The sequence below is a fragment of the Etheostoma cragini genome, chromosome 12 (assembly GCF_013103735.1).
Source record: "Etheostoma cragini isolate CJK2018 chromosome 12, CSU_Ecrag_1.0, whole genome shotgun sequence".
Taxonomy (NCBI): Eukaryota; Metazoa; Chordata; class Actinopteri; order Perciformes; family Percidae; genus Etheostoma; species Etheostoma cragini.
In genome coordinates, this window is record NC_048418.1 from 12,469,495 (window position 1) to 12,492,506 (window position 23,012).

A 23,012-nucleotide genomic window follows, 5' to 3' on the forward strand; every position below is an offset into this window, starting at 1 on the left:
ACACATGATTATTGATCTTTTCCCTGAGAACTATTTTCCATACAGATCTCTCTCAACTTCTGAAGTGTAAGATTATACTTTATGATTATGATTATTATTATGATTATTAAAATGTATACACATCTTTTTACACTACTGAAATAAGTCTAAAACATAGATTGACTAAACATTTATATACAGTAGAGGATTATACATTCATGTTTAATAAGATATGTCTCACTTTTACCATACATTGTTGATAAGTTGTTAACACTAACTAACATCGGACCAATCATCACTGACCTTTTCCTCTATTTTTTTTATATGCTGAAAGTTGATACATTCTCTACTTGCAATTTTGTTTTTAGTTTTTCTGGTTGATTTAATATTGCAAACTGAGCTGGGATTTACTGTATATTCAATCATTTTAAACCCTTTTCTATATTTCACCAGGATAGTCCTTAATCCTTATAATCATTGTCAACAGCCTACTACTTCCCTGGATGTCTTGGGTACATACAATATGACATTAGATGGAAATTCCCAATAAAACAATACTATAATTAAAACATACAGCCCCATCAGTAGCCACAGTCTGATGATAGTCTGTTGAAAGCACACAGTGTGTCTCGATTTCACAACAACAAAACATCTGTCTGTCATTTACAGTAATTTTGTCTCATCCTCCTCTTCCCTAAATATTAGACCGAATACTTGATGAGATGTTGGAGTTTAAAGTTAATGGATTTGTGTTACTATAATTAGTACTAGCGGCATGCAGGGCAAAAGTATGTGTATATTAAAACTTAGATAGGTTTGTTACATCCATGTTGGTAGTCCAACTCTCATTCTATTTGTTTCATGCCTTCTCTCTTGTTTGGCATGGATGAAAAAGCAGCCAACATCAGAAGGAGAGTCTTACTTCTGTGGGCACAGTGGTGAAGTTCAGATCCACAGACAGACTTTATTCTAATCAAAGGGAACGTATGCATTCCATGGTGAGATCATGGTGGTGTTTTTCTGTGTTCAAAACATTTTTGTTGTTCTTGCTGAATCCTACGTATCCCATAATCCACCCAACATCGTCTAATAGTTAGACCTTTCCTGTCTGGTAAATGCCCACATCTTTCTAACTCGTAAAAATTCAGTTGTATAATGTCTTTTGTTAAAACACATCACAGGATGAGTGATGGTCCTTGCAGTAAACTGCCCTTTCCATGTTAAATTGGTGGATTGCACCTTCAGTATGTAGAATAATATAGGAAACAATTGTAATTGATGTTTTTGGATGCTGCTACAGGTTTGTCATTATTAGTATTGTCTACATTAGTGAAACAAAGGTATTCTAGGTTGGTGGTGTAACAAACCATGACTCCTAAGCTCTGGGATGATCAAACTAGCCAATGTTTTACTTCCCAAACAAGAATCTGTTCAACTGAACCTAAACAGGTTCACTCTGTTGAAAACTCATTCACTGTGAGGGTAAAAGTAACGTCCGTTGAGCGCTCATTAAATTCATAGATTTCCATTCGGAAAAAAATATAGCAGAACTTCCTATTCCAGTCCAGTGGAGCGACAAATATTAATGATTGTGTATTCAGACTACAGAGATACCTTTGGGAAAATGGTAGCACATCAGCAGCAGAGAAAGTAAGTGAATGTTGTGTGAAAAAGACAATGCTGACAACGCTAATGATATAAATCGTAGTCCACTCTGTCAACATTTACCAGACGGTGGTTTCCAAAACAGTGATGATGAAACACTGGTAGGGACCCCCAATGCCACCTCTCACAGCGACTTATAGTGCGTTCCATTTACCTTGGAACTCGGAAGCCGCAGCTGGGAATGACTTCACATCGGAGTTGAATGCATTACCTTTACAGTCGGAGTTTCATTGTTTCATTAGCTCTAACCAGGTTAGCAATTGTTAGCACTGCTAGTTTATAACAACGCATCACACTGTTTGTTGTTGTTTCACAAAAAACAAAGTAGCAACATGTCCACAGATAGAAGATGGACACGACTGTGTGTACAACTGATTTAGTGAGACATAAATAACACAGAAGTGCTTATTACTAGCTTTCACAACTGTGGATGCACGGTGCATCTATGTGGATTTTTAGCTCGGGGTACTCGGTGTTTGCCCAAGTTCCGAGATTGAAAATACGAGGTCAGGCGGCGTGTTTCCGACTTTGGCCTCCAAAAATTACAAATAAAACGCACTGTTAAGAGTTGAGCTGCGGTCAAAATAATTTGAAGCCATCCTTATCAGAGCAAAGAGAAAAAGTTGTACAATTTAATTTACATATTTTTGCCAGTATTTGTGCTTTTGACAAAACCTTTGCTATCTAACCTCCTTCATCATCCAACAGTTGCAGATTGTTTAATTCAGGGTTGTTTAACGCTTTTTAATCCAAGGAGCAGGAAGTAGGGACCACCCCACCCCCTCTACATATATTGTTTATAATGAGGTTGCATATTAAACTGGTTGGCCTAAAGTCTTTTGAAATGCCCTTTTGCATGGAATACTAACCTATTCAAATAACTTAATTAATGTTGGCATGATTTTTAAATTGTGTTTTAATACATGCATGAGTCACAGTGAATCCTTAGGATGAACTGTATCTGTGGATGGTTACCTTAGTGACAACTTTACCTACAGGCCAGTAGGCAGTTGGGCTTTACTAATAATATGTTGGATTTATATTAAGACTTTTTAATTTTGGAACAATAATTTGAAGGCCCTCTTGGATTGACTCTGAGGACCCCCTTGGGGTCCTGGACCACCTGTTGAAGATCCCTGGTTTAATTAAGTGCACATGAACGATCTGTGGACAATCTGAATGTTGTTATGAGCCTAAGTCAAACAATATTGCATATATCCATCACAGGGAGGTGATGAAGAGGCTATATGCTCTGCCAGTGGGAGAGATTTACCGAGGACCACAAACATAAACATGCATCTTTAATATTGCCAATGGCCTTTTCTTCTATTCTAAGTCTTTATCCCACATTAAAACTGGAATGCCCTCTAACAAAGCATGTCTATCCATTGTCATGAGGATAAATGTCAACCCGCCTCCACGGCACAATATAGCACAAAAAGATGTCCACTGTAAGACTAGAATTATGACTGTAAAGCTGCAGACCAACATGATACAGAAAAGTACTATAGAACAACCTCAAGGTCAGTCTTTTCTGCTTCCATGCTGCCTGTAAAGGTTCTGACACTGGTACAAATGGCAAAATGCAAGTTCCACGCAGAACACATTAAACCCCAGATCACAAGGACAAAACTAGAAATACAGATACTGGTACACAAATTAAAGGTGGGTGGGAGAGTCTAGATTACGTTATTACAGTCATAGAATATTAAAGCATTTTGTCACTGAATTTTCAAAAAGACCTAGAATCCAAGGTTCAATATGTAATATATTTACTGTAATAAATCAAAAAATGCCCCCAATGAATCATCAGATATCAAGGAAACATGTTAAGTTGAAATACTATCTTTTCTGACAACAATGCTAATGCCAGTATTTTCACCTTTTGTAATTTCCCTTCCGGGATGGAATTTCTGTTTGTGTTTTGTTTGTTGTTATCAGCTGCCCAGGTTGACAGCCAGGCCGTGTTGCCAGATATACCTGTAAAACGTAAACCCAGCTCGCTACAGCTTAAATGTTTTTTAAATGTAAAATTTTTAGCGGCTCCTATTGTAATGCTATGTCTCTCAGTTGGGTACAGAGCTCCGCGTGAGCACAGGCTTTTATGACTGTCAAATATTGCCAGCATCTAACATTAGCTACTCCGCTGTGCTGTGGCGTAGTATCTGGCATTGTGAGACAAGCGTCTAGCAACATTGTTGTGGTTGCTGCCGTCTCAGCCTGGCAACCTTCGGGAACTTGGAGTCTGGGGAGGAGACTCTCTCCAGTATTTTGAATTTGTACTGCAGTAACTATTTTAAACACTAGCTGTCAGTATTACATTTTGGACCTTTAATGAAATTAAAGAATTTTTTTTTGTGGGAGTTTGTGGTAGATCAATTAAAAAGGGTTTTGGGAAGTTAGGACTCAGACAACTTTTTGTATCAGAGATCTGTAGGGTAGGGTGGAAGAGTATTTTTCTTTCTTACAATCCTCAGGGTTGGCGTCACATTCATGGTCGACAAAAGCCAGACTTACGTCTCATGACCCATCAGGTTTAAGCGTCTGGCATCTGAAAACGCTTTGCTCTCTTCTTATAGCCTTCTCCTGCTTTGTGAGCGTCAACTATTTTCAGTGTCAGTTTTCTAGAAAACTGCTTAGAAGAACCCATGGTGCTGATTGTTGGGGCAAGGTCAGATGAGTCTGGGCATTTAAAACCTTAAGATTGACATCACCTGGTCTTTCCAGACGATGATTGAAAACAATCCATGGCACTGTCAGGTCTCAGCTTTCCAAAGGGGGGCGGTGCATGCTATAAACTCTGCCGGGTGCCCAAACTTTTGCTGATGCCATTTTTTAGTTTTCTGTTATTTTGAAAGTGTAAATGATGGAACTAAAATCTAACTTTTTGTGACATATTATACGGATGTCAAATATCTCATCTGATGCCTTTTGGAGATGTTTCCATCTTTTTCTTTGCTTCTTTATGCACTTTAATACAAATTTTTACACGGGGTGCCCAAATTTTTATCCCCACTGTAACCCCGTTGAAATAAATACATCTTTTCAGACATTTTATTCCAATCTGTTTAAATCTGAGGTCAAGTTGGATATATCTCACTGTGACAGCTGGTTAAATAAGCTTGACTTGCCTCAGTTATCAGTATAGAAATCAGCTAGCTTGGACAAATTCATTTCTAATGGGTAATTAAAATTGGCAGTACAGAATATGCAAAAAGGAAAATCACCAGGCTTTGATGGGATTCCCCCTGAATTTTATACAACTTTTTGGGAACAGCTTGGCCCTTTCCTTCATGACATGAATAACCTATCTATTAAAAAGAGTGAATTCTCAAGGGATGTTAACCCAGCTTTAACCCTACTCCTAAAAAAGGATAAGGATCCTCCAGAGAGTTTTAGCTATCAGCCTCTGGGCTTGCTTAACGCTGACATAAAAATCTTTGTAAAGCTCCTAGCTTGCCGTTTAGAGTCTCATATGTCATAATTAGTGAACCCTGACCAAATAGGATTCATAAAAACAAGACTAGAAGCAGAAAATATTAGACGCCTTCTTCACATTGTGGATGCGGCGGAGGACAGTAAAACCCCAATGTCACTTCTTGCTCTTGACGCAATGAAAGCCTTTGACAGACTTGAGTGGCTATTTTTATGGTCAGTCATAGAGGTGATGGGCTTTGGTAAAATTTTCATTGGTATGATCAAAGCTTTGTATTCTAATCCCTCAGCCAGAGTCTTAACTGGACACACCTCCTCCTCCCTATTTCCAGTTTCTAGATCTTCCCGCCAAGGTTGACCCTTGATTCCTGCACTATTTGTCCTCTCTCTAGAGCCGCTGGCTCAAGCCATTCGTAAATCTATTACCGTGTCACCAGTATGCATTCATAGTACATAGCATCATCTCTCACTATTTGCAGATGATGTTTTGGTCCTTTTAGAGAACCTGTCTCAGTCCCCTCCTCACCTTCTATCATTATGCGAGGAGTATGGAAGATTATCAGGCTTTAAAATTAACTGGTCAAAATCTGCACTACTTCATTTAAATGATTCTGCCCGCAACTCAACCATCTCTGCCAACATCCCAATTGTTAAGCAGTTTAAATATTTAGGCATTAAGGTATTCCACTGCTTAAACCAGATCATTAAACACAACTATTCTGTTGATCTGAACAGTGTTTTGAAGGATATGGATGGGTCTCCCCATGTCTATTCAAGCCTGTATCTCAGTGGTTAAAACTAATGTTTTACTAAGGGTCAATTTTGTGAGGTTTATGCTACCTCTCTCCCCTTCTGCTGTCTATTGGAGTAAATTACTATCAGCAGTATCCATATTTATCTGGAAAGGCAAACGGAGAGGATTGTGGCCTTTCAGTTACAAACTTTAAACAGTATTTCTGGTCCTTTGTGTTAAGACCCCTTCTCACTTGGTTTAGCCCAGATATGGGCTAAGCCTTCTTTTGATTGTGTGTGTGATTGGTCCCTTGTCTTGTGTTGGTGTGCATGTGTGTGTGCGTGTTTGTTTGTGTGTGTGTGTGTGTGTTTGTGTGTGTGTGTGTGTTTATGCATGTATTGTTTTTCCTCTCTGTGACTGTGGCCCTGGGAGGCGTTCCTATGCCCCAGTGTGTTTGTGACTGTTCGTGAATGTTATGTTTACATTTTTGTTCTGAATATTAAAATTATAATTGATCAATAAAAAAAGACTAACATGTGAACTTTGAATACAATTACTACTATATACTATTTGTTGTACATGCGAAAATGCCCTTCTTCCAGATATTACAAACGATTTTGAGTAACCATAGTATTCAACACAGAACAAGTCTGTGCAACAACAAAACATTAGCTAAATATTTAAAGCTATAGTGCACAACTATTTTATATGAATGAACGTCCGTTACGTTCAGGCCATAGCCAAGTGAGTTCATACAAAAGAGGTAGTGTTGGTGCAAGATCACTGAAGGTTTGCACTGACCATGTTGTTGTCATTACTTTAAATTCCTCATGGGGGTGACAGAAACTACGCACTAAAGCTTTAAAGTCATTAGTAATTACCAAAGAGTTTGATGTTTTTAAATAGTAGGCTATCACATAAGCACATTGAGTACGTACAAAACCCACATTTTCTGGCATCATCAGATTCTCCTCTGTTTTTCTTCCTCCAGTGGCGAATGAAGATGGGGAGAGCTCCACCAGACCACAGGCCAGTTTTGCACGTAAGTGTTCTCTCTATAAGTCAGTCTTCATTATTAGTCAGTTCACTAAATTCAGTTATTTCAATTCATCACATCTTTCAGATTAAAAACTTTGAGTTAATGAGAGATTAGTTACTCACATCATCATGTGTGATTGAAGCAAGAAATATTAATTTAAAACTCAATATTTCCCATACATCATTTTGCTGCGAATGACAATTATCTCGTTTTCTGTCTGATATTTAAAAAGAAATCGATTGGGAAATGTATTGGGAACTATTTTCTACCAGAAGTAAAGATTAAAGAGAGGGACAAACCAGGATCAAGATCAAATGTTCTCTCTAATATATACACTGTATATTTATGTATATATAGTCTACTACTTGTGGTAGTAGCACTACTACTTGTCCACGGTGTAGTAAGTGCTACTAGTAAGTGCTACTCAAGAAAAACTGGCATTGACAACATACATCCACATGGGGGCAGCATTACATAGACATAGAATTGTCTTACTCTGCTAGATCCTGAAAGCCATTCAGTGGAGATTTAACAATCTGTTCATTGTTATATAATGTATACAAACTACCACCTGCTAAATAAAGAAAATCTTGGTTCATGGCATTATGCAATTTTTTTTTTTTTTGCAGGCTCAAAGTCCCAGAGTGCTTTGTGGAACGCCATCACGGCAGGGATGGGGATCAAAGGCAAAGAGCAGAAAGCCCCCCCGAATGACACACGGAGTCCTGAAGAGATTCTGGCTGATGATCTTCCTGCAGCAGACCAACCAGATGCCACAGAGAAAACGGCCATCAGGTTTGCTGCTGCCAAGCTGCTTTTGAATAAAAATAAAAATAAATTGTTAATTTGTTAATTATCATGGATTAAATCTTGTGTCAGGCGGTTGGTACATTGACAGCTATGTCCAGCTCATTATTTTACACAGGTGTAATTTGCATCATGTCAATATTCCTTTTAACATATAGGGAGGACACAAGGTATACCATACTGCGTTGTGTATTCATTTGGTATTTTTGTACTTTGATTAATGTACACTTTATCATTAAGTTTGCAAGATTTGAAGTAGTTCCTGGATAATCTTCTTTTTGACATTTAACATTCTTCTTCATTCTTTAACACACACGCACGCATGCACACACGTGTGCACACACACCACACAGTGCTAATTGCTGTGTTTGGCTGCTGACCTCAAGGGACGTGGGCAAGATTGATTCCATCTTGACAACAAGGACTTCAAACCACGATTAACATAATTTGTTGTCACTTTTAGAACAGTGAATGTCTTTTAACGTCTGATTCCAATTAACCTTGATGGATCTGGAGACTGTTACAAATGCCGCAGGAGGCGAGAAGTAAGCATTTGTAAGAAGAGCCTAAAAATGCACCTTGAGGATAACAAGGTTTTGATTGAATGCAAAATAGACAAAGAGTTATGGCAAGCTGATTTGAAGGGACTGCTTTTTCCCTCCAATGATCAAGCATTCACAGATATTTATAATTTATGGGGTGTTTTGTTCCATTTGACTATTGTCTCATGTTTTACTTTTTCACTGCAATAACATAATACTTTTCCCTGGTACTTCTCCATGCTATTCAAATTAAAACACTGTTGTTCTTTGCCATAGTCTTCCCCCAGAATGCAGGATTTTTTCCAGAGTAGGGTGATGACAAGGATAAAGTGATTTTTCCACTTGACTGGCCTGTACCTTCATTTAAAAGCTACAGCCTAGATTTTTAAAGAAAAATATAGTCCGCGCAGGGCAGCTTAAAGCACTCTCACTTTCCACAGAGGAAACAGTTCATTTGTCCATAGAGACCTTAACTTATTTCAGTGTCATACTCTATTAAAACATGGCTTTAGCTTTAATCACTCTGGGAAACAAATGCAAAACACAAGCCAAATGCTGCTAAATTTACGAGACTGAACAATTTGCATTTTTCCTCTGGCCTTCAAGGGAATGATTCATTTCAGTAGCACTAACAACTTAGATTAAAGTACAACATGCCAAAATATACCCTTGCTGCCAATTTCCATCCTTGGAATATGACACAAAACCACGAACATTATATGTCACGTTTAATATCTCCAGATCAATCCAGTGTAGAGACTTATTTTTGGGGTTTAGAAGCAGGTAAATCTGCCTTTTTAACGAGACCAGGATACAATTGTTGTACTTTTTTAAATCATCGTGGAATTACAGTGTCTTTTGACTGACAGCTTTGTTGACCAATCACATGAAGTAATGTGCTCAAAGAGTTTGCTCAGCAAATAGAGAGACCAAGGCTTTGTTTGTGTATCGGGGGGACACAGAGATCTGGATGAAAGGCAGAAAGAAGCCTGGAGGCTGAAATTAGTGTGATTTGGCTTACTGATGTCAAATAGCAGACAGAATGCATTGAAGACACAATCCCCCCACAATCCTCCCCCCTCCCACATCCTGTCTCTCAGCTATTATGAACCTGGAAGCAACACAGCTTCCTAAAATTCAACAGCAATTAAACAGAATTCCTCCTCGTAGACTCCGAATCCACACTCAGCAAAATCAATAACCCCACACTCGCCCTCGATGGCACCATTGTCTCCCCATCCCCCCAGGCCCCTAACCTTGGCGTAATCTTTGATTCCACCCTCTCCCTTGAGCCCCACATCCGCCATGTCATTAAAACCTCCTTCTTTCACCTCCACAACATTGCCAAAATCCGTCCCTCTCACACCCCCGCTGCTAAAAGACTCATTCACGCCTTCATCTCCTAGACTAGTGCAACTCAATTCTCCTTGACATCTGCTCTACCAACATCCACCGACTCCAACTGGTCCAGAATGCTGCCACCCAAGTCATCACCCGCACTAAATCCTCCAGTCGTAAAACAACTCCACTGGCTTCCCATCTCCCACCGGATCACCTACAAAATCCTTATCCTTACCTACAAAGCCCTCCACCATCTGTCCCCTCATACCTCACTGGCCTCCTCTCCCCCTACCAATCCTCACAGTCCCTCAGAGCCACCTCAGCAGTCTCCTATTAATCCAACCAAGTCCAACCTCCGTAGCTTTGGGGAAAGAGCCTTTTCCAGGGCAGCTCCCAAGCTTTGGCCCTCCCTCCCCCTAGAGATCAGCACCTCTGAGTCCTTCATCATCTTCCAGTCCCGCCTCAAAACCTATCTCTTCATCTCTGGCTACCCGTTGCCCCACGCCCCCTCCTTTTTAATCTATGCCTGAATCTTGTTTTGTTTTATTTGTCTTTGTTTTGTTTGTTCAGTTTTTTTTTGTTTGGTTTTGTTTTAATTTGCTTTGTTTTTGTTTTCTAACTTGCCCTATAAAGCAACTTTGAGTCCTTAAAAACTACTATATAAATTCAATTTAATTTATTATTAACTAACTAACTGACTTTTGGGGTAAAAGTGTATGGACTTTTATGGGAAAAGACCTAAATAGTTTTATATTTTTTTTTGTTACAGAGTTAATTTCTGTTTCTCATGATTTCCAACAACTAGAAGAACACTTTTCAAAAGCCAAAAGGAACGGCTATTATTGCGTCATTTCAATAATTTTGTATAAACTCATTTTTATCAACAAGAGCCGTTCTCCGACTTGGAGAAATAACCCTGGTCTCTAAGAGCCGGTGAGAGGGCAGTAAGACGAGTGCTTAGGGGCCGTCTACAAACTATTTTTCCAAAGAGAGATACAACAACAATATTTATTAACTTAATGAATAAATAAAGTAGTGTCTCCAAAACTACCTCAATTATAACTTGTCTCCTGATAGTTGTACTACAGCACTTACTTCAAAAAAATAAGCAGATTCACAATTTTGTGGAATTATTTTGCCAAATGTTTACAAAAAAGTCTGTGGGTGAGTTTGGGGTTTAGGTCTGCATGACTGAAGGATCCAAAATTTCAACTACTGCCACAATGGTAATTGTACACAAACTGCATATAAGTGAACATTAACCCTTTAAGTGTGTATATATATACAAACACACACGCACGCACAGACACACACCACCTTTTCTGGAGTATTTTGTAAGACATTTCTAGATGTAATTAAAACATATTTCATGCAACAAATATTCCCTAAAATTTCCATATGATTATTTTCTAAACCTACGTGTTGTAGTACAACCAGGGGCTTCTAAGTGCAAAGCAGTTTTGGAGACATGACTCTCTGTAATCATGACATATGATACATTTTTTTGGCAAAGAATCTTCCCCAAAATTATGAATAAGCTTATTTTAAAGTTTTTATGTAATTGCTGTAGTACAACTAGCAGGAGACACGTTATAATTGAGGTATGTTTGGAGACACTACCTTATTTAATCATTTAATTGATAAATATTTTTGGTGTTGTAGTTTGATGACAGCCCCTAAGCACTCATCTTACTGCCCTCTCAGCCTGCTCGTAGAGACCAATGTTATTTATCCAAATTGGAAGACGAGTCATTTTGATCAAAATGAGTTTGGAGCTCGTTGTTAACCTTACACGTTAAGAAAAATTAGTCGTTTGTGATTTAATAACATTTTGCTATAGAGTAATTGATTCCAGAAGTTCAAATCAGTGAATATCTTTCTGACTTTGCTCACGTTTACAAAACCGAGGGAGTGGATTATGAATCCGTGTGAACAGTTAATAAAACCGAGGGACCCAGGAGGCTCCGTACATAACAGGGTTGAGGTTATACAAGCATTATTACACAAGGAGACCAGGCGAACAAAAGATGGAGAAAAAAAAAAGATCTTAGAGGGGGGACTTCTGAGGGGAACCATTTGACTTCTTACAATTTACCAGCAAATGTGGCTTCTAAAAATAGCTTAGTTCAGCTTTTTTGATTTGTTGCATCCATTCAATATGATTCATCGCATTAGGTCAAGGAAGTCTTCGGCAAGGCCAGGTGGTTAATAGAGGGCCCACCCACAGGGAGTAGTGGGGATAAACACTTGAATGACAGATGGCAAGATTATGGCACATGAAGGTTAAATGACTAAGGACTAGCAGTAGGCCTAATCCATAAAATGATGCAAACAGCATGTCACCTCCGAGGCCGGAGCTGGCTGCTATCCTCCAGGCGATGATAATTAGATATTATTGGCGAACTGAGAGGGACCATGTTAAGTGTAGCAGGGAGGATGAAACACAGCGGTCCTTAACTGGGCTTGAATTAAGGTAAAAGTGAATGTGAAACTATGAAAATGACAACATTTTGCATATTGTATTTTTTTTATCCATTGCACCATTTTAATTAAGCTCAACAGTCCATTTCCCTGCAAGTATAGCTCATTTATAAGCTTTGTTGGCTGCAGTTTTCCACTTAACAAAGTTACCTTATTATCTTTTTACCTTTTTTCTCCACCTTCAGATCAGCTGAATGGCTGCCTAACACTCCCACTACATACCAGCTGCTGGAACTGTTCATGATTAGAGCTGCTGCTACAACACAATAGAGTACATGCTTAGTCACACAGTGAGGGACAGAAAACAATATGGAGCCATTAGTGTGTAAACACGCTGACTCATCTGTGTGGCTGGTGCCATGCTGTTGTTTCTGCTCATTAAGAATGCCTTATGCATTTTAAAACACTTGCTAGCTGTATAGGGTTTTCACGCAGAAGATGAAACCAGAGATATTTTTGAATGGCATTGTGTATGAAAACTGTCGTTGTTTTCCCCAAAGTCACTCACAATTTGTCACACATATTTATGTTGCTATTGTAAAAGTAATTGTACTTTGCTGTGGATATAATTTATAACTCTAATGTTTTACTGCTTTCTAAATATAATTTGATTACACATAACCTTAGTTCACCAATTACACATTGTGTGTGATATTAACAATGGTTAACTTCATCTTGACACTTTCCATTAGGTGTGATAGCATGCAAATAGTGTTTAAATTGTCTCTATTCTTCTTGCTGATGAATCAGATATACATTTTAATGGTTGTATCACCATGTGAATTGAATACAGTATCTTCGCCATCATTTTCATAATCAGTGTTTCTCATCCGGTTTGACTGGTTTGATTGATTGATTTTTGTTTCCATTTAAAATTGCAGCTCCAAACCTTTAAAGGGGTAAAATGCAAAAAGTACAAAAGCTACTTTATATATAAAGTTATTTCCGTTCGGGTCCTTAGAGAAGGGAAGTGAAAGGTTTTGGGCAGAGGATAAATTATTACTTATTAGTAAAAATTACCTTTTTATTACTGGGATGAAGCCTGACAACATCCCATATGTGAAAGAGAAAGATTTGGTTGTCCCTCCTCTCTTGCTTTCTCTGCTATTGGGTCTTAGTGCTGCCTAGGATGCTTGTCATTGGTTTGAAGAAATACAAACAAGTCAGTGTTTTCCCCTATCCCAGAATAGATTGGCATCGCAGACTATACTCCAGCTCCAACTGTGTGGCAATAAGTCTGGCAATGCTAGACTAGGAATATTGTGATTTCAAAGCACAAAAAAAAGTAAATCGATTGATGCATAGAAACTTAATGATAAGTGATGAATGATGGAGACAGATGAAGAATCCATTATTGTTATTATTATGTTTTTGTGATGCCTGGTAAAATTTGATTTAAAAATAGATATTTTGCCAGCAAGAATAATAGTTTTATGCTTGAAACGCTTGGAATTCAAACAAACCTAGGCGATAAATCATGACGCAAGCATGTGATTATTTTTTGTTCATTCGTTTAACTGGTGCTCTTTTAATTACATGATCACATTGTGCCCTTTTCTAAAGTTAAGTTAAGTTCTAAACTCCTAAAATGTGCAAAACAGTAGTAGATGGAAACATGCATTCATTAACATTTTCTTTGGCTGACTTTCTGATAATTCAGTTACAATTGGGATATTGGGACTATATTGGGATGGAAACTTGGCTAGTTTCTTTTTTACTTGATTATCGGAAAAAAAGTGTTGTAAATAAAATTCATCACTAATAACTGAAGAGAGCTAAAGCCAAATAAACCATGTAAGAGAACCAAGGTAACTACCGGTTATCAAATGGTGACTAGCGAAAAGAATATGTATTTGTAGCAAATTTCCAGTGTGTTTAAAAGTACAAAAGAGCCACAGTCATGTACACATGCAGCTGAAACTCATAAACATTCTTCTGTGGTCAGCTGTGTGTTTTATCTACTGGTTAATTGGATGCTTTGTAGCGCTATGAACTTTGCAGTTGATTAAGGCTGCTATCTCCATCGCGGCAGCCCACAGTTTTGGAGGCTGACCCGTAGGTTCAGAGACCCCCACTGACATCCCCTGTGCAGCAACAAACTCCATCACTAGCCTCACTAGCCGGCTAATGAGTCTCCGCTGGCCAGTGTGACTGGAAGCACATGTGCAAATGGCAGAGCTATTCTTAAAAATGATTGAGGCATGACCTCACAGTTCTGATGGCAAAGAGCTGGATCACTGCTGTTTACCACATTACGCCACATATTTCTGGATTGGACTTTTATACAGTTTGCTATGACTATTTAAGAATTTTTTTCCACAACAGGAAATCAAATAAAAATTGTAATTGTGCTAAACCTCTAATGATCAAATCCAAAGTTACGAGTTGTCCGAAGTATGAACTTATGTTAGCAAAAAATCCTGTATATTAATGATGTTTGGGGTCATACAAACCTTTGCTTTGGTCAATATGTTTATTCCCTTGTGTGCAGCACACTGTTATTGATTATGTTGATTATTGAAGGAAGTATAGTTCAATAGAGGCTCTTGAGGGTTTTTCCAGCTTGGTTTAATCAAACATACATTTGTAACTTATTATCATTTACAAGTTTAAAGGTGAATGAATTGAAAACATATTTTATTTTAAAGACAAAATCAACTTATAAATATAATTTTTGTGTTTTTCCAGAAGAAGGGTTTAAGCATTGCCATCTGCTGTGATAAGATCAGTCTATTTTCTTTAAATGCATTCACAAATAGGCTAAAAATACATTAAGGGGATTTCTTTCAATCTGACCTCGCTCTTACCTCATACCTCCTGACCTCACTCTCTAACAGCCTATTCACTTTGCTCACATTACAGTCTTTAAATACACTATGTGAATTGCAAATCGTTCACCCATGATGTGAATATTTCTCCCTTTTTAGGCTTTGCACACATCTTGTTGTTGGGTTAATATAGTAATGGGATCAGAGCAGTTACAGGCTTTAGGCACTTAGGGGGCAGGAGAGTATTTTGTCTGCACAGCATACATTTACTGTGATGGATTTCACATTGAGCTGTGTAAGATACAGGGAGTGTGGCGGTTTATAAACCTTGATCCTGAAGTGAACTCTTGGACAGAAAATCCCCATCTTTATTATTATTATTAATATTATCACTGGTGACAGAGATACAAGGTCGAATGAGATTCACAGATATTGAAATGAACACTTGTGTCCACAAACAATGGTTTTTGAAGACATTACATACAGAGTAACAACAATTTTTCTTTTCTTAACAATTTAACCTTAGTTTAAGGATCACGTTGTCCTCTATGGGTAGTTTTTTTATTTTTAAACTCAATAATCTAAATAATTATTGACAGTAGAGTTAAAGATAATACTAAATCAATTGACATATTTAATATTGAAGGGCAATTACATGCAGCAGCTCGTCACCCAGATAAAAAAATACACACAGTAGACAGGAAGAAAGAAAAATACTGTTAATGATTCTTAGGCCAATAATATATGTGGAATTTGTATTTATTACGTTAATACTTAACTATGAATATATAGACTCCAGTCAGAAAAAGATATTGACAATGACAAAATTCTTTTGTGAAAGGGACTCTAGATGGCTACTGCCAATGTCAATGAAATGCAACACAACACCCAACGCCGGAGCTATAAGCTGTAAGCTGCTTTTAGCACTTTGTTTGGGTGATTCAGTCTGTATTTAGACCATGCGGTTGCCTCCCAATGGCTCTCAATAACACCCTCAGTTAACCCCCCCCCCCCCCTGTAAGTGTAGGTGGTATTTACCACTAGCTCAGAGAGCCTACTGTACTACCTGTCCAGTGTGAATGATCAATACTATTTGAAAATCAGCAACAAACACTTGAGTATAAAGTAAGCCAAAGTGAAAGAATTTGTGGAACAAATCAAAGCTAAAATGCAAGTGTGACATGTTATTTATTAGATGGCCAGAAAACATGGCTCCAATGGGATACAAATGTTGCTTTGTTGCCCACCTAAGTAGATGATTGTTTGCTAACATGTCGGCCATAAATACACACTTATGTCATTAGTATATCAGACTTCTGTTTCTGTGGGATCGCTGTCGGGTCAACAAGAGATTAGGCTGCTACAGCTGTGAGGCTGTACTCAGAAGGCTAACAACACATCATAGGGGTTGAGATATTTCACTGAATAAGCAAAAATGTTGACCTGCTATTGGTGCTAGAAGAAAAGTCAGGGGATCATCCAAGTTATTATAATTTATTCTGCAGGGACTTTAAATATATATAGATAATGTCACAATCATTGGATAGATTGTTGTTAAACTTCTTGCTAGCTTGACTGAAATGTTCCCTGACCAAAATCTTTCAGATTTTATTAAACAATGCCTTTCTTAGGACTGACAGGCCGTCCATAGAGTCTTGCAGCTAGTGTGACTAAAAATCACCTAATACTTCAATGCCACAGAAAAATCTATACAAATAATTTTTAGGCAAAAAGTTCCCTTTCTTGTGTTTACATGCCACAAATTTGACAGTGCATGAAAAAAAAACATACTGGAGTTTCTAGACAATTTGTGCTGTGGTAACTGTTTGTACCAGGTGCAAATAAGAAGGCCTATTTTCATGTGTATTGCCTCCGCGCTACTCAAATGCTTGAGCCTGATTGCGTCCCTCCTCACATTGGTCCTCCAGCTGCTATATATCACCTTTTACATAGGAATCTCTCTTGGGTTTGAAGTTATTTAAAGTTTCTGCGGATAAATATAGCTTGAGGGTTTGGTACCCTCAATTTCTCCTACCAATCCTTCCCTCTCCACTACTTCCAATACAGTGATAGATTATCTTCACCAAAATGTTATCATTACTGCAAAGGCGGCTGCTATTTTGATGCATAGATTTCCTTATCGACTTGCCTGCAAAATTTAAATGAGATTTAAATTTTTCATGTAACTCCAAATGGCCTTGGCTGTTAATGTCTTGATTTCAATGTGTGAGCTTTGAGGGAGCCAGAGCACCTTAGTGTCATAGTCAGAAGAATAATTGATTCTCTCAACACTTGATTTATCAAGTCTGTGTTTGTGAGCAGTTGCTGTGATAGTAATTAATCAAGGACATAGTTTGATGATCATTATGCGAAGGGACACAATCAGTTTTGGTTCTTTTAGTGTAGGTTCATCGGTCTTGCAATTGAATGAAATGTTGGGTATATGTGTGAAACCCATTCAGACAGGCAAGCCTTTATTCCCATTCTGCTATAATTGCTTCTCATCCTTTGAACTGGGTTTAAACATCTGACTATGTAATCAATTTTGCATGCTTTGTATGGCTGTGCATCTGTTGGAAAATGTCCTTCAGACCGCTAATTACTCAGATTCCTCAGCAACAACGACATACTGTATCATTTAGAAATGAACATGCAAAAAGACCTCCACATATTCCTTATATTTCATTGCGTGCTCCACATTGTTGGATTGTCACTCTAACCATCCAGTGATCCAAACTAGCCACATTTCCACAGTCTGCAAGGTATTTCATTCTTCAGTTGGCAAAGTATTCTCTGAGTTTCTTTGTGTGCAAAGGCTCGGGGCCACATTTCTCTCAACAAGATTGCATTCTTGATCCTGCTATTTTATGCATCAAAGAGCTTGTTTTTCTAGTGAATGTGGGATGCTATAAACATCTTCTCTTTAACCCTTTAATAATATTAAAACTTATTGTTCTGCTAAAAAAGTTGTTAAAATGTTGTTAAATGAGAGATCCAACTCAGAAGCAGCACCTGTTTTTAGAAGGATCTGTTTTTATTAAGGTTTTTACTTGTAAAGTAAAGATAGGAAAATGCACCTCACAATTTATGTCCATTGCCTATATTCAGTGCCAGTGCAGGAAGTTGTGCGCACTGTATGTTGTGAGGCGGAAAAGTAAAGGTGAGGAGGTTGGCGTGTAGCATGTATGACCTTTAAGCAGGAGAACATAGTAAGTCTGAAGGGGATACTAGCATAACAATGCACAGCAGGCTATAGGGCATTTGGTCTTGAAATATTATGACTTTATTCTCGTAACATTCCAACTTTATTCTCGAAATCTCAGAGAACCCAGATAAGTGGGAAATGTTTTAAAAAAGAGCAGAAATCTTGCTGAAACACATGAGCTATTAATGTCCAGGGGTTTATGAATAAATAAATATATTTAATAGGGGAGGAGACATAGATGCAGTCATAGATGCATACATGCAGTTTGTGTCCCCCCGCCAATGTTGAAACGAAACCTACGCCCTTGTCCAAAGGTTTTTGGGGTGGGGGTTACAAATGCTGGTCAACCATCCGACACACTTCATTTGAAGCCTGATTTCACTTTAACTATTCATTTACAACACATTATTTGCCATAACAATAATCTTTTCCTATCCTTGGCCATATTGTAGTTACCATTTGAAGATGAGGTGAGAGGTGAATTTTCAAGGTTTTGGCATTTGAAGTAAAAAAAAATGTAAAAAAATTGTAATGCTGTATCATTAAATACTGATCTTCTTGTGTGGAGGTGCTAGAGTTTAGAGGTAACTGGAAAATCTGCCTTTAGTAAGGAGACCACATTTCTTCTTCTCCTCCCACACACACCATCTGATTCTGCAGCCTTCCAATCAAGAATCATTTCCTGTAAACTTCTAACTACTTCTTCAGTCAGCACTTACGGTTTATTTTTTGTTTTCCTCGCAAACTCTCGATTCTGATTGCTATGCAGCTTAAATTAAACTTCCTAGTCCTTGCAGTGCGTTTGACAGGTCCATTGTCACCAGGCTTAACTTTCTTCTGTGTCACATTTACGCATACACATGACCAGGACATCAGTTCCCTGTGGTGTAAACCTGTGATCCACTAGCTGTGAAATGAGAAGCTATTGTTGCAGGGTGTTTTCATAAAACCTTTCATACATATAGCTAGGAAAAGTATCAACTGTTATGGCTGCTGTCACGACTGTTTCTTCACGGTGACCATTACATGGCTCACAGTCACTTTCTTTCGGTTACACTTAATGTAACGGGACCGGTTGCTATAATTTTGTAAGTGGTTATACAAATTGTTTTTGCATGGGTTTTTGACTATGTTATCACACCAGTTCAATAAAATTGGCCGCAGGACTGTTATTGTTTCCCCTCAAGTTGACTTGTTAACTCTGTCTGTGACTTGAGATCTCCTGGGGGCTGGCATACCTCCACAAAAAGGGAGAAAAACACACCTATAATGAGGACTTAAGAGACAGATAGAAGGAGAAATAAACTAAAAGCCAAAGATGGAGGGAGAATGCAACATAGATAAGAGCGCGTTTGAAGAGAACATCAGCAGGCCACATAGCACTCAGGCGGACCTCTCTCCTCCATACTCATGAAGGACCCATCTCAGCAGATGAAAGCAAGAGCCTCTTTGAGGTGGCGCCCTGGCATTATCCCTGCATCCTGCATCAAGTAATTGAAAGACCTAAGAGTATGGTAGGGAGCTCGGAGAAAGGGGGGGCCTGGGCTTAGTCATCCTTGCAAGTTTTGGATTTGCAGAACGTGAAAAGACTTGGCTTGGAATTGTTTTTTTTAGTAATTGTTCAGTTAGCAAGAAGGTAGCTAAAGAGGAGATTGAACAGAAAGCAGCAGAAATGGCTCAAAAAGATATTGATGTGTGCACACAATACTCTATCTCAGTAAAAATGTGAAAACGTGTAATGGTTTGTTATAGCAATCAAATTTTATCCAACGTTTGACTTATTTGTATAGCACCTTTCATAGTCGTTATTTTTGATTTTAAAGTGCTTTACAGGTTGAGTTTATAATAAGAAAGTAGAAATTATAAAAGAGAACATTTTAGAAGAAATTGTCCAGACTAGAAAAATGCAAAAACTAGAGTAGACAGCATCTTCTGTATTCAAAATGCAATTACTGATGCAGCTTTCATAGTGGATGCACACATAATATATGCAGGACCTGCTGTGTTCTGATGGTTTATATGGCTGCGGGTATCATTTGAAACTGGCCTGGTAAATCTGACCAAATGAAGTAGAAAGGACATTTTCCATAAAAATGAGGATGTGCTGTAGTGTGTTTTGTCTAAGAGAGATCAAGAAAACGAAAGGGAAAGAATATTATATCTGGGGGGATTGGAACGTTCCTGAATGCGCTCAATGGATCAGTGTAATCTCAGTCAAATCAGAGTCAATGTGTCTGCACGCTATTTAATCCTCTCTGCCATGACATATAACATGTTGTGCAGCTACATTTTAAGATAAATACATTACACATCTAAAGCTGTCCCATTTGCAGGGAATGTTTTCATCATTTTGAAAGTTGATCTACGCTGCCAATGAAGTCTGTATTTACCTTCATGTTCCTGATAAAATAAGCAGGGGTGTAAAATTCTCTATGAATCAAATGGTAAAAAATAAAATAAAACTATATGTTGTTGTTGAAAAAAGTCCCATTTACAGTTAAATCTTTCTTTAACCAGATTTTGGTTTAAAGTAATCCAAGGCACTCACACCTTCGTCATTTCTTCTTTTAAAGGTCTCTCCATCCTGATCCTTTCCATCCCCACTTGTTTTCCTCCCTCACTACCTCTGTTTTTTTCTCTCCAGTTGATGAAACTGAACATGGTTTCTCAATATAAGGCAGACTCCTCCCTCTCTTTGACTGGTGGTGTTACTCCTCCCTCCCTCTTGTGTGGAGAGCTTGCCAGTGTGCGTTAATCCCGGATTGCGCTGTCCTGCCGTCTACATCCCGTTGTTGTGGGGGGGCCATGGCATGGCTCCAGGACCCCTGTGCTTACACAGGAGAGAAGTGAACGAATGAGCGCGAGAGAGAGAGAAAGGCAAGAGAGGGAGAAAGGAGAGAGGTACAGTTGGGCTGTCACAGCTGCTTGAGCACTGCACTGCACTGAGGGTTGTCGAGTTTCAGTCCCACACACTCTCTCACATTAACAAGGGAGAAAAGAGAGAAAAAAGGAAGGATGACGGCCAGTTTGTCGCAGCTGTGGGTGCAAATGTGAATGAAGAAAGAGGAAACCTCAGTCATTGGGTTTTACCACATTGCAACCTCTCCCTGCTCGCTGCTGCGTCTTCCTCACTAGTCACACTTCAGAAAATCCAGAACTCTTTGACTCTCTGACATGGAGTCTCCCACCAAAGAGATCGAGGAGTTTGAAAGCACTGCCCTGAAGTACCTGCAGCCGGAACAGATTGAAAAGATTTGGCTCAGGCTCCGGGGACTGTGAGTATATCCACTTTTATTATTTTCAACAAGGGTGTGTGTGTGTGTTTATGCGTAAGCTAGGTTTTTTATATTTACAAGTGTATTTATCTGTAATAGCTTTAATATAAACATACAAATAGGAGTCAAGAAAATGCTTGTCATAATAAAATCTACATCTCACACTGGTTGTGTTTACAGCATGTATAAGTTGCATTGTGTGTGTGCGTGTGCGTGTGCGGGTGTGCATGTGCGTGTGTGCGTGTGCGTGTGTGTTTCTATCAGAGAGAAAGAACCAAGGATAGATTGATTGAGTGAAACCCTAAAAGAGCCTCAAACCAAACAGCTCTGTGCTACTTCCTTTGAACTATTTTGAATGTGTTGTTTTACCTTATTATACAGCTGAAGTGTTAACTGAGCGAGTGTGTTTCTCACTTGCACCCATATTGCATTTTTATTCAACTTTACTTTTTTTTGGCTCCCATGCACAAGAATGTTTTAAAGAGACAAGGACATTATGAAGTTTTGGTGGTCTCCACATGCCAGATAGCCTTTTAACACCTGTTGTCCTGTCCATTTTGAGTTTCATAATGGATGTTTCAATTTCAATAATGAACAAACATATCCTCCATAGACTTAGTTCTACCAATCTTTTGCCTCTTTTGTACCCATACTGTCTCTTTAAATAATACAAAAGTCTCCTCAAGCCTCACATTTCTTTCTTCTTTCTCTCTTACAACACCCAATAATATATTACTTGCTCACATCCACCAAACAATCAACACCTCTATGACCTTTTGCCCTTAGAGAGAGCCACGCGCGTTGGATCTGCAAGTTGAAGTTGAAGTTTTTTCTTTTCCAATTTCAGTTCTTTGTTACTCAGCAGTGGGGAGGGGGTGGTAGTTATGCTAGGAGGGTGGTGTTTAGTAAATAATCTTTAATGTTACTGCAGTTTCCCGCCTTACAACAGACAAGGACTAAATAGACCATTTCATCGGGCTGCAGTCATTCTACCAGCCTTGCTCCCATCTCCTCGTCACTCTATTTTATTTGCTTTTTTAAAGTTATTTTCATGTCATGATATTGCCATTGTTCCGTGATTAGTCATTGTTTCTCTTTCTTCTGTGTCAAAAGCTCGATGTGTCGGTCCCTCCATGTCCCTCCACCATCATCCTCTGCCACATTTACTTTCCTCGGCTGACTTCATTGTCTCTTCCATTTGTTCACCCTTGTAAATCCCCTATCATAACCATCTGTCTTTTTAGATATTTGATGGATAGTGAGTCAGATGAATGTAACGGGGGCCCAGGCCATTTTTCTTTTTTTTTTTCATCACGACTATGGTGCAGTCTACTGGGTGCTCTGAGGGCTCCTGTTGCGTGTCAGAGATCACATTAGCCTTTAATCTCACAAAGAGCTTCCACCAGAAGAGAGGGAGCTCCAACTGACAGGCATCCACCACATATGTTGTGTGTTTCATAGGGAGATGTTGACAATATGCAGTATATGACTGTGTTTGTGTGATTGGGAAAGGTTGACTCTGCATGTGCTCGAATGGATGTTATAGATTGGAAGTGTATTTGGCAGCTTAGTGACATTTACTGTATGTGCTTCCAGCTTATCCCAGGTGATTTAGCAGTTGTATGATTTGTGTCTGTGCAGGCAGTGTGTATAAGTGCTTGTGTTGGATGGCCATCACAGCACTCTCTCTGGCACCATGTACTCCACAGAGTACACCAATCATCATGCATAGATAGAGAGAA

General features: G+C 38.7%; 1 protein-coding gene across 4 annotated transcripts in view; it reads left to right on the top strand.

Annotated features, from left to right (window-relative positions):
* Positions 1 to 23,012, top strand: part of pde1cb (phosphodiesterase 1C, calmodulin-dependent b) — a 96,526-nt gene that overhangs the window by 13,385 nt on the left and 60,129 nt on the right. For 3 of the 4 annotated variants that reach the window (XM_034888791.1, XM_034888792.1, XM_034888793.1), the window contains exons 2-3: positions 6,804 to 6,854; positions 7,481 to 7,646. In XM_034888791.1, coding sequence (XP_034744682.1) covers positions 6,804 to 6,854; positions 7,481 to 7,646 — 217 coding nt within the window. Of the gene's footprint in view, positions 1 to 6,803; positions 6,855 to 7,480; positions 7,647 to 20,963; positions 21,271 to 23,012 lie in introns of those variants that run through there. The other variant, XM_034888794.1, reaches the window with a different exon arrangement.